The sequence below is a fragment of the Lissotriton helveticus genome, chromosome 9, assembly GCF_964261635.1.
Source record: "Lissotriton helveticus chromosome 9, aLisHel1.1, whole genome shotgun sequence".
Classification (NCBI taxonomy): Eukaryota; Metazoa; Chordata; class Amphibia; order Caudata; family Salamandridae; genus Lissotriton; species Lissotriton helveticus.
The window spans coordinates 68,645,472-68,665,315 of NC_136070.1; the positions used below are offsets into that span (position 1 = coordinate 68,645,472).

At 44.8% G+C, this 19,844-nt stretch overlaps 1 protein-coding gene across 3 annotated transcripts in view; it reads left to right on the forward strand.

The window, feature by feature from the left end:
- Positions 1 to 19,844, forward strand: part of SIPA1L1 (signal induced proliferation associated 1 like 1) — a 681,304-nt gene that overhangs the window by 652,092 nt on the left and 9,368 nt on the right. For all 3 annotated transcript variants that reach the window (XM_078659472.1, XM_078659473.1, XM_078659474.1), the window contains 3 exons: positions 1,864 to 2,004; positions 16,817 to 16,931; positions 19,563 to 19,644. In XM_078659472.1, coding sequence (XP_078515598.1) covers positions 1,864 to 2,004; positions 16,817 to 16,931; positions 19,563 to 19,644 — 338 coding nt within the window. The remainder of the gene's footprint in view (positions 1 to 1,863; positions 2,005 to 16,816; positions 16,932 to 19,562; positions 19,645 to 19,844) is intronic.

The window sequence follows — 19,844 nt, forward strand, 5'->3', positions numbered from 1 at the left end:
TGCTCCCATGGGGTATTAAAATTATAATAAACAGTCCCCTAAAGTCAGCAATGGAAGGGGACAATCCAGTCAAATGCAGTATAAATCAGCAATGCTTCAAGGGTGGGACAGACACAAACATACAGAGGAAAGCCATTGCATAAGAACCAGAATATTGTGGTAGATAAGAAAGCCATCCAATCATGGGAAAGTAGCTGACTCAAAGCCCTTTGTAGATATTGTATTATAGACTGTAGGACTTGGACAACAGGTAGGTAAAGCGGTGTGTAGCAGAAACCTAAAAACCTACTAGCTAGAGATGATAGTGGAGTGTGTAATTTGCAGGATAAATGTCCGAACGAGGTGCTGCTTAAAATCCATATCTTGCAGCAAACTCAAGGATGTGCAACAAGAATGCAGGCTTCTGACTTGCCACATCTTCAACAAACCCATGAATCCCATGAGTACAATTCATATTTCTAGAGTCTCTTAATGTCTTTCTAAGAGACTTGCAAATACTGGTCATGTGGATTACAGGAAGTCCACATTGGTGCATGGCTAGTCAATTAGTATCCATGGAAGAGTGTATGAACACCTGATCCTGGAGAGGTTAAAACTTTAGTAGGCTCTTCCGTATTGGCCATGGACTCTTAATGAGTGGTGTCTTAAATGCCTGACATTTTGTGGTGAAGGATCAAAAGCTAATAGTTCAGAGTCCCCTTGGATTCAGCACGCAGTTTTAACAACTGTATTGTTATCAATTTTATGATTTTACTTCTCTGGGTATTTCCCAGCTTGATTTGCATGTGGTAGACAATCAAACTATTATGTTTTCCAATATGATAATCAAGCTTACGTGAATACATTTTGCAGTATTTCTTCTAAATCCTGAATCCTATGTTTTACATTGCTTTGTTATTGATTTCTAGGGGTATCGAGAAGGTTGAGAACTGTCTTATTTATTGTTGTTCAAAAGAAAAAAATCTTGCAGAATGTAATAACTGAAAGGGCATCATGTCAGTTTCTGTTAGCTGTTGATGCTCAGAGATTTTAACAACAATGAAATAAGGTAACGAAAACCAGGAACACGGAGTACAGGGTAGAGGGGAATCTTCACAGCAGGCAGCTCTGGGACAAGATCTACAGAAAAATATCTCCAGTCCTCATTGAGGGTATCATGACTGGAGGCATTTAGACTTCACTTGCTGACGTGTCAGTGTAGCTTGCCTCATCAGATGAGAATGGAAGACCTTGCGACTGCATTGAACATAAGCTCTATTGTTCGAACATGAATGTGGATGTCAACCATCTCTGAAATTGAAAAAAATACTTTTTATTTTCTGCTGCTCTAGAGCACTTAGAAGTTGGAGAATGAAGATTGGATTGCTATAGATTCATCACGACAATCATGTTAGTTGTTCAGTTTATTTTCTCATTGGTGAAGGTTGCTGCTGACATTTTATTTGTCTTCGATGTGGTTACAGTTCATAAAGGGTGCACTCAACTACGATTCTAATTTTAAATATTTAAAATGTATTCCTCATGTTCTAGTGTTCTTGAGCGTGCAATTCTTTAATAAGGGGGGGTTGACGTTCCACTGACTAATCTTGTAATGCCTCACAGGATTGATCGTTATCTGAAACGCATCTCCCTCAGTGGGTTTTGAAGTGGTTGCAGTACAGCTGTTTTTTTGCTTCGAGTTGGCATGTTGACTTAATCCTTGTTGCCAGGGGGTTTAGACAACGTGCCTCCTTTCCTAGTAAAATCTAGAGAACAAGTTAGTATGCAGTCATTACATTGAGAAAAATCACGAGATTCCCACCTCACATTAACAATGGGAAATTACTTTGTAGAGAATATTTATTCTATGTTTTGCTTCTGCAGGAGAGTTCTCTACCTCAGACACTTCTCTCACTGACTTCCGTGACCAGCGAAGGCAGCCGATGCCAGACCCTGGCCTTATGCCACTTCCTGATGCTGACCTGGATTGGTCAAATTTGGTAGATGCTGCCAAAGCCTTTGAAGGTAAATATCAATTTTGTGTTTAAATATTCCAAAAAGTTATTTAAGCAGCATGTGTTCATCTTCCAAGTTGGACTATTACTGAACTACATTATTTATTAGAATTTCTAGTTTATACTAGGCAGTGCATAATAAGGTGTTTTCTTCAGAATTCCAGATTCCTAGTCTATTCTGCATACTAAAACAGATTTTGGATAAGTTGATAATATTAATTGACCCTTTTATAGCAGTCTGCCATTAGTATGACGGCATAGTGCCTTTTGTTATTACTATGTGGTACCGCTTTGCAAATGGTTCCATCACAGACTAGAGTTTAATTTGGTTTTGTTGAGGTGTGGGTAGATCAGTTTGCATTGCCCAATGCAGTGCCGTAGAGTGGAGTGATGCAGTGTAGAGTGCAGTGGTGTAGATTGGCCTAGAGTGCATTGGCATCCTGCAGTGGTGTGGTATGGCGTAGAGTGCAGTGGCATAGAGAAGATTGTTTCAAAGCAGAGTGCAGTAGTGCAGAGTGCGTAAAATGCAGCGCAGTGTTGCATAGGTGAGCAGAGTTGTGTAGAGTTCAGTTGTAGAGAGTGCGGTGTAGTGTATTGATTTGTTCTGATCATATTAAAATATTTGTTTCCAGCACACTTCAGAAATTACACAAAATGTGCTTAATTTGTTCTTTAATAATTATGCTATATTTTAAAATACTTCCACAGATCATTTAAATATTGTTGTGTGCTAGAAAACAAACTCTCATACCCTCAGTATCATGTAAGATTGTCACATAAATCCGCTCACTTTAAAGTCGGAGAAAAAAAAGTAAACACCAAGCTCCCTCGGAATACAGAGCTTGACATTTGATCTCTATCTTTGAATGCACAGCAAATGTGACAAGATAAGAATACGATTTACAGGCATGTTTACAGAAAAGAGCACCAATGGAAGAATACAAGGAGAGGTAGTGTGAAAGAACTTTGCTCCTTGGGAAGGATGAACTCAGGCTGGAACAGCATAAAACAAATAAAGTCAGAAAGTAACCAGAAAATGTAAGTTACAAATGACAAAGCCGATGGTAAGCAACGAGCAGAAGGCATTCCCAAGGAAGCCTTCTGAATGTACGTAAGTTGTCTTTAGCAAATCGGACAGCTTTGCTGTCTGGTAGGCTTCAACCTAAAAAGTTTAAGTATTAAGAGTACTGTTCCAGGGGGGAGGAGCCAAGATGGCGACCGGAGCGGACGTGTAGTCGCCCGGCTCCGCCGGCCCTTGCATTCCGCTTTGAAATCCTGATATTTTTCCTGGTTGCATCCAGCGGCGGAATGCGTCTGAGGATGTGCTGAGCGCACCGATCCCTTTTTTGACCTTCTAGCGCGCTCGGGTGCTGGGAAAACTTGCGGTGCGACTCCCGCCCCGGACCCTCGCTTCAATGGCCGCTCGTCGTCGGCTCCTGGAGGCTCGGAGATGATCCGCTCAACTGGATAGCGCGGATGACTCAGTGGCGGCGCCTTTCCATCTACAGCTGTCACCACCGCACTGACGCTGATGTCTGCGGCAGACTCCGCTTGTACTGTGACTGCCGACTTGGGCGACTCGTGGATGGTGTTTTTGCTCCGAAGGGGAGATGGGCGACACATGGTGCCGGGCGACCTAGCTTAGCGCAACCGATTCACCCTTCCTCCGTTGCCCGGCCCGATCCGAGACGGCTTGCGGGAGGTGTGCCTGATTTGCTCTCGGCGCTGGTGTCTCGAGGACATGCTCGCCCATTCTGCGCCCTCCCCAGATCCACTATCGTGTGACGGCGCCATGGCTCCCTTTGTTCTGCCGCGGCTGAGGAGGAATCCCTCATTCCTGTCTGTGGACAACCTTACCCTGCCAGTGCGGTACATCGACTTGCGAGCACCGGCGCTGGAGCCTACCTCGAGGGTCCTGCTACCTTCACTGTCCCATGGGTCTATCCTGGCCGCCCTTCGTGATCTCCGCTCGGAGATGATTGATGGCTTCCAGGCGCTGTGTGCTCGCCTGGACGCCATGAGGTTTGCCGAGACTCGTGATCGCAGCGCCTGCCTTCAGCCAAGTGTGAGTCTGCTTTTGCCAACCCACGGTGCTATGCTGTTTTCCTTTGCCTGTGCTGATACTAAACTTGCGGATTCCTCGCCCGGGGCCGACGGCTGGCGGCCCTCTGATCCTGAGACTGCTACATTGTTTCCCCTTTCCTCCTGGCTTGACTTCTTGATGTCTGCACCACCGAGTTTACTTGGGGACACGACTGAGCGACTTTTACCCTACGTGTCGACTATTGTCTGTTGGCCTTCATCCCTCTCCCCGTGGAACTTTTGCCCTTCGGATGCTCTTATTGAACTGAGTTTGGCGGACAAAAGACCTTGTACAGATGGCCGGTGGCCATTTTGTGATCCTGCTTCGTCTTCTTTTAGGCAGCCATGTTATCCTGATGTGCGCGGGGGGAGGGGCTCTCCTGTTGTACTCTGCATTAAGCTACATCCACGATCGGGCCAGGGTTAAGCTGCTTTCTCGCTGCTGACTGCTTTTGTTAACTGAAGGGGATGGGGTTGGCCCTGGCTAAATGTGTGTACTGGGCTTATGTCGCATGATGTTTTTATACAACTGCATTGTATGCTCACTTGACTCTGTATCGATACTTGCCTTCTCTCTTTGTTTTATCTGGGGCGGTGTCTAATCCGGGTTAGAGTTTTGGGATGCGCTTGAGATCAGGCCGGGGATGTGATTGACCTCCTTTGTGTTGCTTCTGTTGGGAGATGGGTGGGGGCCCGGGAGGGGTCGCTTCCACGACGCGTTATGAAACTATTTTTGTGTCTCTCCCCACCTTTTTGTGCCTTTTTCTGTTTTGATGCTCTGATTTGTTATCGTGGGTGGTGGGGAGTTTTCATGGCCGGGAGCTCGGGTGATTTCGGAGATATAATATGGCCCTCCTTCAATGTTAGGGGATTCTTTTCCATTTCTTTCTTTCTTCTCTATATTTCGGGTTTTCATTGGGCGACAGACACGCTGGCGGGGGGGGTAGGCCGTGGCCTCCGCATTGTTGTAGGGTGGGGGGAGGGATTATTGTTTCATTCCTTCTTTCTATGGCCTTCTATTTTCTGCGCTTTTCTCTCCCTTTTTCTGTCCTGGGTCCGGTGCGCCGGTTAGTGGGAGTGGGTAGCACTGCGCGTGGCGTGTATTTCTCATTTGATGCTCCTATTGTTTTGTCTTGATCCGCCATGTTGTTTTTCTAGACTGACTTTTGGGGTTAATATCGTACTATGCTGTTACCTGCTCCTGATGCGAAGTGATGATTCGGACTCAGTGCTCCTTGATCTTTATTCTTCACTGTTTATGTTTACGTTATAGCATTTAAAATTAACCTTCGCTGCTCCGGTTAGCCGAGCGGCGCGTATCGTTTTTGGCGTTGCTCCTTGATTCTTACTGTTTCTTCTGGTGCCGCTGGGGCTTTGTATTGTTCGCTATGGTGCTGAAAGTATTGTGGCCGGCCTGATGGTTGTGGGCCCGTATTTGTTCTCGTTTTTTGCACCAATAAAGGTTTTAAAAAAAAAAAAAAAAAAAAAAAAAAAAGAGTACTGTTCCACAGTAGAAGGAAGTCGGATCTATATGGGGAAGAGTAGTTAGTCGTTGGGCGGTGCATTAAGGTATCAGTCGTATAGTGCCCACCAGATACTCACCATCATTAAAGCAGTCCGTCGAAGGATTTCGGCAGTTCTCATATGGGGTGCCGTAGTTTGGTTTCTCAAGGGATCCATACCATAGAGCATGGGTAGTCACAAACATTTCATCCGGGGCCAAAATGCACAGCCTAGGTTATCACTAGCGGCCACACAGATGACGTGGGGGGTGTGGGTGGGACAATTCGGGGCGGGTCGTAGTTGGGTGGGGCATGGTGGGGAGTTTGGTGGACAAATTGTACTATATGGAGTGAAGCAAAGTATGGCATTCACAAATTACTTCTTTAAACAAACTGTTAAAAAGATTGAGAGAATGCTGCATTTTGAAATAAAAATGTGGATTGGTATGAAATCTAACTACTGAAATCGAACCGGAGGTGTCCGACCCGCCGGCAAACACCACCGCTAGTAGCGGTCTGGCCATCAGAGGCGTCCGGTACGCCTGTGGGCGCCACCACCGGCACCGGCTGCAGAGGTTGGTTTGCTGCTACTGCGGCGCCGGGCGAGCCCGGCGGGGGCTGGAAGGACGACACAGGAGGCAGGAGGCGAACGGAGGCGTGATGCGCCGCCACAGGAGCAGCTGAGTGGAGCCCTGAGGCGGGCGGGATCCGGAGGAACAGCGACGCACAACAGGAGCCTGCACCGCCTGCGACTGGAGTCGGAGGTGACCGGAGGTGGGGCGCCGCCGCCCAGAGAGCAGCAGGAATGGAGCCGTGAGGCGGACGGGATACGGGGAGACAACGGAAAATGGACGACCAGAGCCTGCCCCGTCTGCACAGGGAACTGAGGTGATTGTAGGGATTGCGCAGCCGACCGGCGGAGATGTCTGACTCCTGAGCCCTGAGGCGGACGGGAAAACACATGGGAAAACACACGCCGCGCACACACATCAACCTGCCAGAAGGCGGTGCAGTAGCGGTGTTCTTTCTTTCTGTCTAGACCGATAAATGCTTCACTTTGCACCACTTTGCTGGCAACATCTAAGTACTGGCTGAGCAGAATCTACAAGAAGGTATTTATCTACCCTGATCACCTGTACACATTTCCCTTTTCCTTTGTTCAAAATGGCTGTGGCCATAAAACTGTAGCAATAAATCCCCTCCTGTATCTACGAGGCCCACGAGGCTCCCCGGCCTGACTCCTCCACACAAGACCACCAAAATAGAGATAAGACTCCCTCCCAGCAAGATAGGAACTGGGCTTGCTCAAACAGAAGCTAGAATCTGAATCTGCTCTTCCCTGTGCCTAAAGCAACAGCAACTAACAGAGGACTATCGTATCTATCTCCCCTATTTTGGCAGCCATTTTGGAGTGGTCTCACCCTCTTTCTCTTTGGTGGCCATCATGGACTAGTCTTTCTCAATATATGACCATACCCTAAGAACTGGCCTCTTTAGACTAATCTCAACTACCGAGTGTCTGCCGTTTATTGCAGTATTGTACTTCTACGTGTACTTAATGCACTGACCGCTACCTCATATATTTCTGGCTGCTCACTAGTGTAATTTTTTGACTCATGCTGCTTTTGTTTGCACATGTATTCTGTATATGTATTTTGGCCCGGTATATCATTAATATTATACTTCTATGTGTATACTGCACCCTTTGCACTTTCTATTTAGTATTGCACCGATTGCTACCTCTTATTTTTTATATCTCCATTTCACTCTGTGCACACCTGTATTTTGGTCCAGTGTATCATTAGTATTACACTTCTAGACTGTACACTGTTATAAGCTGCACCCTTTTTACCTCTATTTCTGTATTGCACCGACTGCTACCTCATACTTTTATTATTATTATTTTTATTTTTATTTTATTTTATTTTTTATTTATCTTTCTTTCTCTTTTTCTTTGTTTTAAGCTGCACCCATTCCACTTTATTCCTGGACTGCACCAATTACTACCTCCTATATTTTGATATTTTGATTTTGATTATGATTATGTTGACTGCTCAATAGTATCACTTTTGTCTCCATGTAACTTACTGTTTGCATCTGTTTTTTGCACACGTGTACCACCTTAGTTCATCCTCCCATACCCACCTAAACCGCCATCCCAACATGGATCCCATCGGTAAGCACACATATAAAATAAACTACCCACCCACACTCACCAAAAAAGCCGCTAAACGCTATAAACACAACTTCCTGAGATCCCACCCTGAAACCCCCTTTGCCGACACCTACTTCTCACCGGTCAATGGATCCCTGAAGACTGATATCATCTTCCACACCACACGCAGAGCTCAATGGAGAAAAACGTTCCACACCTTACTCACAGTCTCCACCACCAGGAAATCCGCTCATGGCCTAACTCTCTCCATCACACCATCACAACTCTTCCCAGGTAGAGCCACCATTACTATTTACAATAACGGGATGGTCCTATCTCAATCCACAGACAGGAACTTGGAACTACTAGACAACCTGTTCCCCACTTTCAAAGATCACCTCTCCAATCCGCGGTCAGACACTCACATTTCCCTCAGTCCCACCACCCCTGACTTCACAGCTCCCACCACACACAACCCTTCTAACCTAGCACAGCACCAGGTAGCTGCTACACACTCAGCATTCAGTGACACACCTACCACCCCTGACTACTCAGCTCTCACCCACAACCCCCCTCTCCCAGTTCAGCGCCAGGTAACAACCACTCACGCCTCAAACACAGACACAGATCCTTCCCCCTCTTACAACACTCGCACCCCCACCCCTCCTTCCGGACCTAGGACCTCCACACATACCATTATCACTCCTCTCCCAGAACATCACAGCCGACATTAACACTTCTAACCTTGTTCCGCACCAAAACGACACGTACAACGACAGATCCCACCCTCTATCCCCCCATCCTCAGTCCCCACCTCCCTCTAACTAACTACGCAGAACACACCTCCTCTCTTAATTTAACTCCCCCTCCCCACAACAGGACCATCTCCAATCCCATTTCCCCACCCACTCTCAGCCCCCATTATCCTTCCTGCACCCCCAGCTCCACTAACATACACCCATCCTCCACTTTGAACTCTCTGCCTACCAACAATGCCCACACTCATACCACCAACCTCCTCCCTAACTCATCCACACCCCACCCGCCCAAACACTCTCCCCCTCCTAATACCATCTCGTACACTAACATAACGGAGTCCTGCACCAACACCAGCCCACTACCCCACCTGCACGACATCTCCCTGGTCAGTCATCCACCTTCGACCTCCACCCCCACCTCCATCACCTACCCCACATTGGACTTGATTATGGCCACCCTCATCCAGATCAAAGGAGACATACACAGCATCAAAGAACTACTCTCCACACACCCCATACACCCCTCACCCACCTCCACCTCCACCCCAAACATGTCCCCTACCCTACCGGTTGACCCTCTCACTCAGCACTCCACACACCGGACTTCAATGCCTGTTCGTAATCGCAACAACCGCCCCCGTCGCCCCTGCAACCCCTCACCCACCTCCACCTCCCCTCCCAACATGTCCCCCACCTCTTCGGTTGACTCTCTCACTCAACACTCCCCACACTGGACTTCAATCCCTGCTAGCAATCGCAACAACCGCCCTCGTCGCCCCTGCAACCCTCTTTCGGACCTCGACACACTCACTCTCCTCCGTGCGTATGACCCAACCCCCCCAAATCACACATCCACCACACACCTCACCATTCCCACGATACACTCAAATTCCCTTAGACCCCCCACACTAAACAGCAGAATCTCCAACCCCAATAACCTTAGAAAAGTCCCTCTCTCTCTAGAACCCTCTACCGCCCTCAACACACCCCGTCTCAAATGCACTCTCCTCAACTGCAGATCGGCCTCGAAACATTCCGCCGCCATCGCTGATCTCCTCTTATCGCTGGACCTTGACCTAATCATTCTGACTGAAACATGGCTAACTGAAGCCTCGTCACCTATAATGGACATTCTGGTTCCACCTAATTACCACATAATTAGACTTGACAGGCCAGGCAAAATAGGTGGTGGAATCGCATGCATCTACAGGAACAACCTCTCCGTTCTGAAAGGCAAGTCCACCCCCATATCATCCCCAACATCCTGTGAATACATCTGCCTTGACATTATCAGTGGGGACAAACCGATATGCTCTCTACACAACATTTACCACCCACCCAGAGACAACCTCACCGATTCTCAACAAATCATGGATATGATCTCAACCAACTCCGGACGGCAGCTCACCCAAATATACCTTGGCGACTTCAACCTCCACTGGAACGATCACAATGACGCGGTGGTAAATAGTCTTAAAAGTTTCCTCAATGCCCTTAACCTCACCCAAATATGCAACAGCCCGACCCACGAGAAAGGCTCTATCCTCGACCTTATCTCCAAAGAGGACTCTATCCAACTTGAGTCTATCCAACCTTGTGACTGGTCAGATCATCATATTTTCACATTCTTCATCAATGTAAAAGTTAAATCTAACCCGGCTCAATCCTCCAAGCCCAAAGTCTGGAAAAGAGACCTGAAAAAACTCAACCCAAGCTCTCTGCCTCCTAACAGCTGCAATCTCCTACTACCACCGCCCGGCGCTAAGGACGTTCAATCACTGACTGACCACTACCTCAATGCTATGACCTCAATAATAAATGAGGCTGCACCTATGCAGTTAAAGATTCTCAACTAAAATCTCCAACCCATGGTATGACGGAAGTCTCAATGAGGATAGACGAGACATGCGAATGGCAGAACGCACCTGGAGATCAGCTCCCTCTGCACTGCACCTAAAAACTCTGAAGAAAAAGAGAAACGCCTATTTCAGGAAAATAAAACGCTCAAAACTAGACTTCTTCAGCGTCCAGCTCGACCAAGCAAAAAACCGTCCGAGAAAACTGTTTGAGCTAATCAAAACACAATCCAAGGAACAACCCCAACCACTCAGCACTGTGCGCGAAGCTCCCTCCTGTGAAGACTTCTCCGCTTTCTTTATCCAAAAAACTGACAACATAAAGAGCGATCTCCTCACGGACGCAAGCCTCTATTCCAAACCTCACTGCATAGCACCCATTGAACCAAAAAACAATGCTACATGGTCATCCTTTGGCACATACTCTGAAGATAAAATTGGCAAACTGCTCAGCACCTTGAAACCATCCAATCACCTCACAGACCCCCTTCCTGCTAACGCTGTAAAAGACTTTGCCCCTTTGCTTCTCCCACTCTGGACTAGAATTATCAACGGCTCACTTCAACAAGGAACCATACCTGACTCCCTCAAAGTTGGACAAGTCACACCTTTACTAAAGAAACCTACAGCCGACCCCTCTGATCTGAACAATTACCGTCCCATCACTAATATCCCCACTCTCGCCAAACTGCTGGAAAAATGCGTACAACTACAATTGACCAAACCCATTGAACAATTTGATCTCCTCAATCCTCATCAATCAGGCTTCCGAGCAGGACACAGTACAGAAACTGCTATGACTCACATAATTGACGACGCACTTCAAATGTTAGACCAAAACGACACCTGCCTCCTCATCCTTCTTGATCTCTCTTCAGCATTCGACACCGTTAAACATGAGAACTTACTCGAACTACTAAGCACAAGAATGGGTTTATCTGGAACTGTTCTCAAGTGGTTCACTTCCTTTCTCCACAACAGGTCGCAGAAATTCAAGAGCAACAACCTGATGTCCTCGCCAATACCTGTAACGCTGGGCGTCCCCCAAGGATCCTCACTATCACCAACTCTGTTCAACCTAGTGATGGAACCTCTCACCACCTTGCTACAAGCATCCAATTTACACTTTCACATGTACGCCGATGACACCCAACTATATCTCCAATTACAATCCCCCAAAGACATTTTGCTCCTGAACTCAACAATCAGAAGCACCCAATCCTGGCTGGCCGATAATCATCTCAAACTCAATGCTCTGAAAACAGAGTTCCTTCTGATCTCACCTCCAGCGAAGATCTCCACCACTCAAAGTTGGCTCAAACACCTAACGGCACTCAATGTCCAACCCACCATCGTGGATTCAGCAAAATCTCTAGGCATAACCCTCGACACCAATCTCAACATGCAGCAACACATCAGCAAGGCAACTAAGGGAGCGAATTTCCAAATCAATACCCTGAGGAAACTTAAACCTTTCCTCCCAGCCAATGACTTCAAAACCGCAGTACAAGCACTAGTCATCCCTCGAATAGAATATGGCAGCGTCGCCCTCTGCGGACTCCCGCTAACTACTACCGCACCCGTAAGAGCTTCTCTAAACGCTGCAGCGAGGCTCATAACTGGGTCAAAAAAGCACTCTCATATTTCCCCTGACTTGAAATCCCTGAACTGACTGCCTTTTGAAGCCAGAATACATCTGAAAATCGCCTGCATGACTCACAAGGCGGTACACCTGAACTCTCCCGGCTACCTCACTCAGAAGTTGACAATCTCTGGCGGCGCTAGAAACACTAGAGGCACAAACAATCTTCTGCTGAAACCCCGTAGATTCCGGAAGGAAAAAACATATAAACGCTCCTTCTCAGGAATAGCACCCAGAATCTGGAACTCACTCCCCCCCCCCCGAAACTAAGCTCATCTCTTCCACTACACTCTTTAAGAAAGAAGTAAAAGCTATCCTCATGGCAAAATACACCTGAACTATTAATTAGGTCTCCTTAAGAATAGGCACCGATCTGTATTACTTGTTTGACCCCGCTGCATATTTGCATTACTTGTATTATTGATTTACTGATTTACATGATTGGCTTTGCCCTCACTTATTTGTACTGTATGCTCCTCTGACTTACTTGTTTGACTATGTTCCCTCATGTACCCCTTCTGTGTAAAGCGCACTGATATCTGTAAAGATCTTGTCCGCGCTATATAAAACTTTCAAAATAAAATAAACTATTCCAAAGGACGTTCAACTAATAGGTGCCCAAGAGGTTTGCTTCGAGCACAGGCCATGTGGTCTAGGTAGGCACACTCAGAGGCTGGGCTTTCACAGGGCAGAGTGTCTTGACTATCTAGGCGAGACAACTGGCAGCTATGTATTGATGTGTCCTGCTCTTTCAACGTGCTCAACTGCCTACCTACTAAAAAAAAACTGTCCATTTTTTTTAAACACTTATGTTGATGGGTTAATTAAATTACCTACTGAAAACGAGGCAGAAAAAATGCAATGAATTCCCATTATCACATTTATGTGGATTTTTAAAACAGCCAAAACCAATATTTGGCTCTTTTCTGCCCATCATAGTTAGTGTAAATCTGCTTATTTCTACAAAGCAGAGTCAGACTGAAAGCATTTGAATGTTGAGGATAAGCCCAGTTCCTAAAACAAACCGAACTTCCTTTAGAAACAAGCCCAACATACGCCTCTCCCCCACCCCCCCAAAAAAAAAAAACGATGTTGGGTGGCTACAAGAGTAAAGTTTAAAAATATAGGCCAAGTAAATACATTTAACCCCTCACTAATACTAAAAATATTGGAGTTTAGTACTGATCATAGTAGAAATCATGCATAAGGCTCCTTAAAATCATCATCACTGCCACCCTTGGGGCTTCCACTCTTGCTTCACCAAACCCTCCCTGCTTCCCCCTCACTGTTCTTAGGGCGCCACTCATCTCCTGGCACGCTCACTTACTTGAAAAAATGAAACTTCGGCTGTAGATCCCCATGAGGTTCGTGAGTTGCCCTTTCTCATTTAAATGCCTTTCTGCAGGCAGCTTGGCTTCAGTAGAGTTCAGGGTGCTGATCACGTGAGAGACAATGCTGTCAGCGACCTATGGGCTGAGGAGAGATCAGTCCTAATTCTGGACAATTCCGGGAGCCAGGCGAGGCAGGGCTGGCAATGATGCACAGCTGGGAGCTAAATGCGGGTGGCTAGGACAGGTAACAAAGGACTACTGGGTTATAAGTGAAGTCACTGAGCAGGGGGGGGTGCAAGCGAGATACTCATTTTCTGGACATGCTACTTAGATGCTTTGTTTTACTGAATGTGGCAGCCGAGGTACGAACAACAGGCAGAATAATGACCGGTGACTGTGTTATTCTCCACACAAGGGCCGCATGGAAGGGTCTGGCGGGGCAGGCTGCAAGTGGCCTGCGGGCCATAGTTTGAGTGCATGGGCCATAGCGGATTGGGACACAGATATTTTGTGAAAAGTATTAGGGTTAGAGGCTCTCTGCCAGCTGCAGCTGTTCGTATTGAGCTTGGTTTAGTGTCCTATTGGAACAAAGTGGTGTCCCTCTATCGAAATTGATTTTTCTAGGCGCCTAATGTACATCAAGGAATCTTTCATAGGAAGTACAAATATTGAGTTCAGAAACTTGCCTGGTGTTTTGAGGTTAACTGATAATATTACCTTGCCTGAAAAGTTACGGTTAATGCTAGGATTATCTCGCCTGGTTTGTCGAGGTTAAATATTAGTATTAACCTTGCTGGTGTGTCGTGGTTAAATGCTAGCTTTACCTTGATTGGTTTGTTGAGGTTAACTGCTAGCAGTACCTGGCCTGGTGTGTGAAGGTTAACTGATTGCAGTACCTTGTCTGATGTGTTAAGATTAACTGTAAAAGCCACTCTGTGGTCATTCAAGGATGATGTATCTGTCACTGTCAATTGTAAAATCCTTCAATATTTACTGGGTATCGTATAACTGCTGGCATGCCTACCCAACTGGACATGGTTACTGAGCCAGCTGTTACTGTTTATTAAATGTAGATTTGGCCACATGGGAACTCTCTGCACAGTGAGGAAATGGAATTCCGGCCAGACCAAAAATCCTAATTGCAGGTTATGCCTAAGAGAAATCAATGTCCTTGTTGATTATCTGCCTCTTTGGGTAAATCAGTTTATCTACAATTGCACTTTATTTTGTAGAATCTTGAACTGATCACAATGGAGCACTGATTTGTTCCAAAGATTTTTGCATAAATATCAATTTATTTTAAAAGATTTTTTTGGTCCGTGTATTCTATTTTACAAATAAAAATCATGAATTATTTATATAGTTGGTTGGCAAACTATGAACACATTTATAAAATTTGAAAGCATAAAAGGCTTTGATGTCCAAACCCCTGTGTGACACGCTTGGTTTTGTCATAGCACTGCTGTAGTATCAGAATGCATGAATTTGAAGTGAAGGGACTGATACCCACATTGCCTGGGGTGGTTCAGGTGCACCATTATTATTGAGCCCAGGGAGTGTTCTCCCATCCAGTGCATCACCATGTCTTTAACCACTTTCATGCACAGGGCTTTTACCACATGGTATAGTTCACTTTCAAGCGAATCTTTGTAGTTCGGCTTACTTAGCCACAGGTTACCCTACTACCTTTCTCACCTCAACTTCTGTGTAGGGTGGTCACAGAGGTCAGAAAATAAATACAGTGACATCCTACCACAGGTTCGGTCGCGATCTGTGAGTCCCATCTGCATTTATATACTGCCACCAAGGGTAAAATGGAAACAACGCAACGCAGGGGGCAGACATACCTGAATCAAAGTGACTGTGAGACAGCACACACAATCACAGGACAAATTAAGGTATAAGGGGTATGACTAGTTGTTTTTCCACCATCACAAGAAAAAAGAGGCTGCCACTTTCCCCAAGATCCCCTGGAGTTTCTGCATTTCTGTAACAGACTGTAGAAGGGCAGGTCAGTAGACAGTAGGGGGTGGGCCTTACACAGAGGTGATGTTTGTTTCTGAGAGATGTAAGCTTGAGACCTAATGTAAACTTGTACATCCTGAAGATTGCCTCATTTGGCACAGAGGTACCCTAGAAAGAAGGAAAGCTAAATTCCACTGCCAAAGTGATTGGGGAATTTGCAACCTCAAAGACATTATATCAAACATTATATCAAACGACCACAATTACCTTCTTACTAATCGCCTCAGCAAGAGACGCAGCAAGCAGTGCTGGTGATCCTCTGTGATTGAGATGGAATCAAATTCCATGGCTCTTAGTTTAGTATCCAGACAGTACCTCTGAGCAGCTACTCCTTGAGGGTTGGTGAGCCGCCATACAATCTAATGGCAAGTCTACAAATGTTTTGGCAATGCTTATTTTCGTCAGCTGGACATTAGTCTTGGCTCTATTGCTCCATTGCTAAGACAGTTTGGGGGATATGTCAAAACCAGTATTAAGGGAGGTACTCCCAGTGATTCTCTTATGCCTTCTGGAAACACTGTTCCTTTGCAATGCTGTAGAAACCTTAACTTTAGTGCCTGGTTGGCAAATGTGTTTTTAGCAACTCACAAACCAGAATCTGACGTAAACATGATATGATATGGTGTAGTTCTGGGATGTGTTGACAATGAGCAACAAACCCCAACTGTGGTTACTAGCATTACTGTCCCTGTTGTCTAAATGTCCAACCATATTAATGGAACAGCTGGGTATGTGCTGCCCCTACAGTTTGCTTTTTGTAAGATGAAATATTTGGTCTCAATATTGCAAATAGGAGAATCCTCAAATTGATCACTTATTCTAGACAGTACTCTACAATTTAAGGTCATACACAAACTATCATATTTAATGGGAAAACACTCAAGTTTTCATTAATAGTACATTGTATGCCTATGGTGATTAACTTTCTACGCTGCTGTCTTGTCACTATTGTTGATTATTGGCTTTTCTAATCAGTGTCTTACTAGCTAGGTTTAACAAGCATTGCCAGTACCAATTGGTCTGTCATTAAAGGAACGTTGTATGGGGATGTGACGCATTACACGTAGATAGCACGGGAATGGATTTGTATTTGTGTGGTAGCTAAGAACTGATTAATAATATTGGTGTAGGGTAGCAGGTCTGGTGACAAGTACACTGTCAAGCCAGAGCTAATAAAACCGTGTAAGTGATAACTGCCCCCTTTCATCTGTGCTGCTGTCAGCGAAAAACACCATAAATGATCTAGTTATCTTATACACTTTAAGAGCATTACAGAGTCGTGTGTTACCCTGAAAGTTCATTAATTCTCTGGCGACACCTGTGCAGTTAAGCCACACCATAACAATCTCATTCTGTGTAATTGTAGGTATTCTTAAGAGAGTTTGGAACAGTTAATTTGAAACCTAGATGCATGTCTGTCATTGTTCAGTTTTTTATTTAACAATGATTCACTTTTGTGTCTTTCCTTCAGTCCAACGTGCCACATTCTTTTCTGCTTCTGGTGAAAAACAAAGACCAGGGAGTGCACCTTCTGTGAGCGATCACTCAGATGGACAACATGCCTCGCAAGCCAGGCCTTATTTAAGGTATGGACTAAAGTTTTTATCGCGTAACCTGCTTTTCTGCAACAAATTGCTCTTTACTTCCCTCTACTTAAACAAATGACAAATTCAGCTGCTGCTAATACTTGGTGACATATTTTCTTTGTGCAGCAAAGAAGCACTTAGAAGGTAAGCTTTGGCTAGCAGGAATAATAAGGCACAAGCCGGTGTGGGGGGAGACAAGTCAGTTTTGGTTAGTCTGCTGAATGTTCTGTAATTTCTGTTTGGCTTACGTGATGGGTAGATCGAAGACAGATCCTGTAAGTGTCTGAATACCTTATTTTTGCTGACAGCCACTCACTTCTGTGGCTATAGTAAGATCTATGAGTGTACCTGACTAGGTTACAAAGCGTTTGTGGAAACGTTTAGAATTTTTTTTTTTTTTTTGGTATGAATATTTATTGACAAAAAACTAGAAGGCTATAGGGGTATGCTAATGGATAAGTGTGAAGACTAATGCTTTAGACATGTGGAAGAGGATTTGCCGATGGACTTGGTGAGTATTGAATACTTTAGTATCTGGCAGATGTGGATGTGATGGCTTCCAAGCTCATAATTGGATTGAATCATATTCCAAAGTTTGTTGCTAAAGATGGAGGAGTTGGTTGATACATAGGTTTCGATTGGGCAGCAAGGTGAAAACTATTTCGGTCACGGAACAATTATGTATATGTCCTGCCAACATTGCCATCTTCTGCTGAGTAGCTATAAGGCATTCTGGGTATTTAGTTTGGCCAGCTAGGTGAATGTTGGGAATGAAAAAAGGTGTATAGAAAACAAAGTAAGAGATGCTCTCGGTGTATGTAATGTACATAGGCAAAAAAAAGAGCAGGTCCAGGTCAGAACTTTTAGGAACACAAAGTAGTGGCAATCATAGACGTCCCACCATAGCACGAAACAGCTGGTTCATGCACTAAACATGAAAATACTATGCAATATCATCACAACTGTACATACAAGCACACCCATAAGGCAAACCCATTGGTTCCACACACATCTCTCCTCTACACACAACTAGAAGATTTGTCAAAAAGTAACACGATTAGCCCCTTCCATGGAGATGTCCACAGGATAGCCCTCCTCCCAAAAGGACCAATAGTAACAACAAACAGTTACACATAACACAACCAATGGCAGATGGTCTCAAGCACAAACTGAAAAACTATGATGCAAGTATGTCTGACTGGGCAGTCTCAGAGAAAGCCTATAATTTTAATCATTCCTTAAAACGAAGTTCGTAAGTAGAAAGTGAGAACCAATTTGACCCAGTGTAAAGGCGAATAACCAAGGGTTTAGGACAAGAAGTTCAGTGATAAGTAAACTATAACATTGAGGTAAGGCAAACACTGGGAGCAGACTTGTTGGTACCAGAGATACTGCTGCGTGCATTAGCAACAGTGTGGGACCACCAATTAGGATTAGACCGAACTCTCCGTGAAGGAAACAGAACAGACTGCTATATTCAGTATTCATCCCAGTGCTTCTGGTTCAGCCACACAACTCCCCAAAATCAGAACAGTCCAATAACAGACACAGATCTACAACTACCCTACTGTAGAGCCTGCAGTGGACAATGTGTTAGAGGTCTGCCAAGTTTAAAAAAATACACACATTACTATCTCATCAAATACTGGTTGGTTGGACCGAGTCCTAGCTGCTGTGTGCAGAGATGAGCCCCTCTAGTTGGGAGAAAAGTATTAGAAATCCAATTTGTTTCAACAAAGAATTGCAAGAGTTGTACTAATCCTCCGTGCTAAATTTGCTGATATAAAGGACTCTTCATACCTCACGTGAGGATACAAGATTGGATGATGATTGCTTGAGAGGTCAAGGTGTCTTTCTGATTGTGAGGAAAAAACAAGTTCTTCAGAGCATGTTGGATAGTTTTTCGAGAGAAGAGCAATCCTGATTATGAAATGCCCCATACCTTGCATTATGGCGAGTGTAATGTATGCGTGCATCTTTGACGACTAAAACACAATGATGTTTAGAAAGTATTTAGGAAGTGAGTACAAGGGATGAAAACAAAATTAAAGATGGTTTCCTTTGCTGATAAATTGATGCCAGAAAACTGATCTTTGGAAATGAAATGTAATAATTTCTGGCCTGTGTCCTTTCAGCTGGTGGATGCCAATTTTTTACTAATTCACAAAGGTAAACTTACACTTATTTGAAAGTTTGATTGTTTGCTATTCAGAAGTGTGGAGTTTCCACACATAACAAGAAATTACCGTCGTATTTATTTATGTGGGGACACGATATACTCGTTAAGATACTACTTGTAAATCATGTTATGAATAGCAAACAATCATAGCCTTCCTCAAAAGTGTAAGTTTGCCTTTGTGAACTATATGGTTACTTTGATGTGTTTCTATTACCAAATCAGATTCACTTTTGAATTTGGTGGAGTTCAAATCTGACACCTCCTCAGATTATAAATGCTGACTGTAGGGTGAGTTCCTTCCTGCCTAGCAACGAATGTTTACCAGAACTTCTTTATAGCACACATTGTCATCAGCACCATGAATTACAAAAACAAATCAACCTTGGACCCACATTTTTCATCACAGTTTGTTAAACACTTCGATCAACGCATCCTTCTCTCTTTTTTTGTAGTAAGGAATCTCCTACCAGCCTTGCCTCAAAAGTTGACCAGTTGGAGAGTATGCTGAAGTTACTGCAATATGATCTCAAGAAGGTAAACTGCATACACAATCTGTGGCATGATCGGTAAACAGAGCAATTCCAGTCCTCGCGCACGACAGTGCTAGGATGATGTGCCATTCGTAACTAGAACGCATATTGTTTAAGGAAGTACATTTTTGTAACACAAGCTCTTTCGGGCATACAGGACCGTATCCCAACAAATAAGTGGAGAAGTAGCCCTATCGTTTGGCA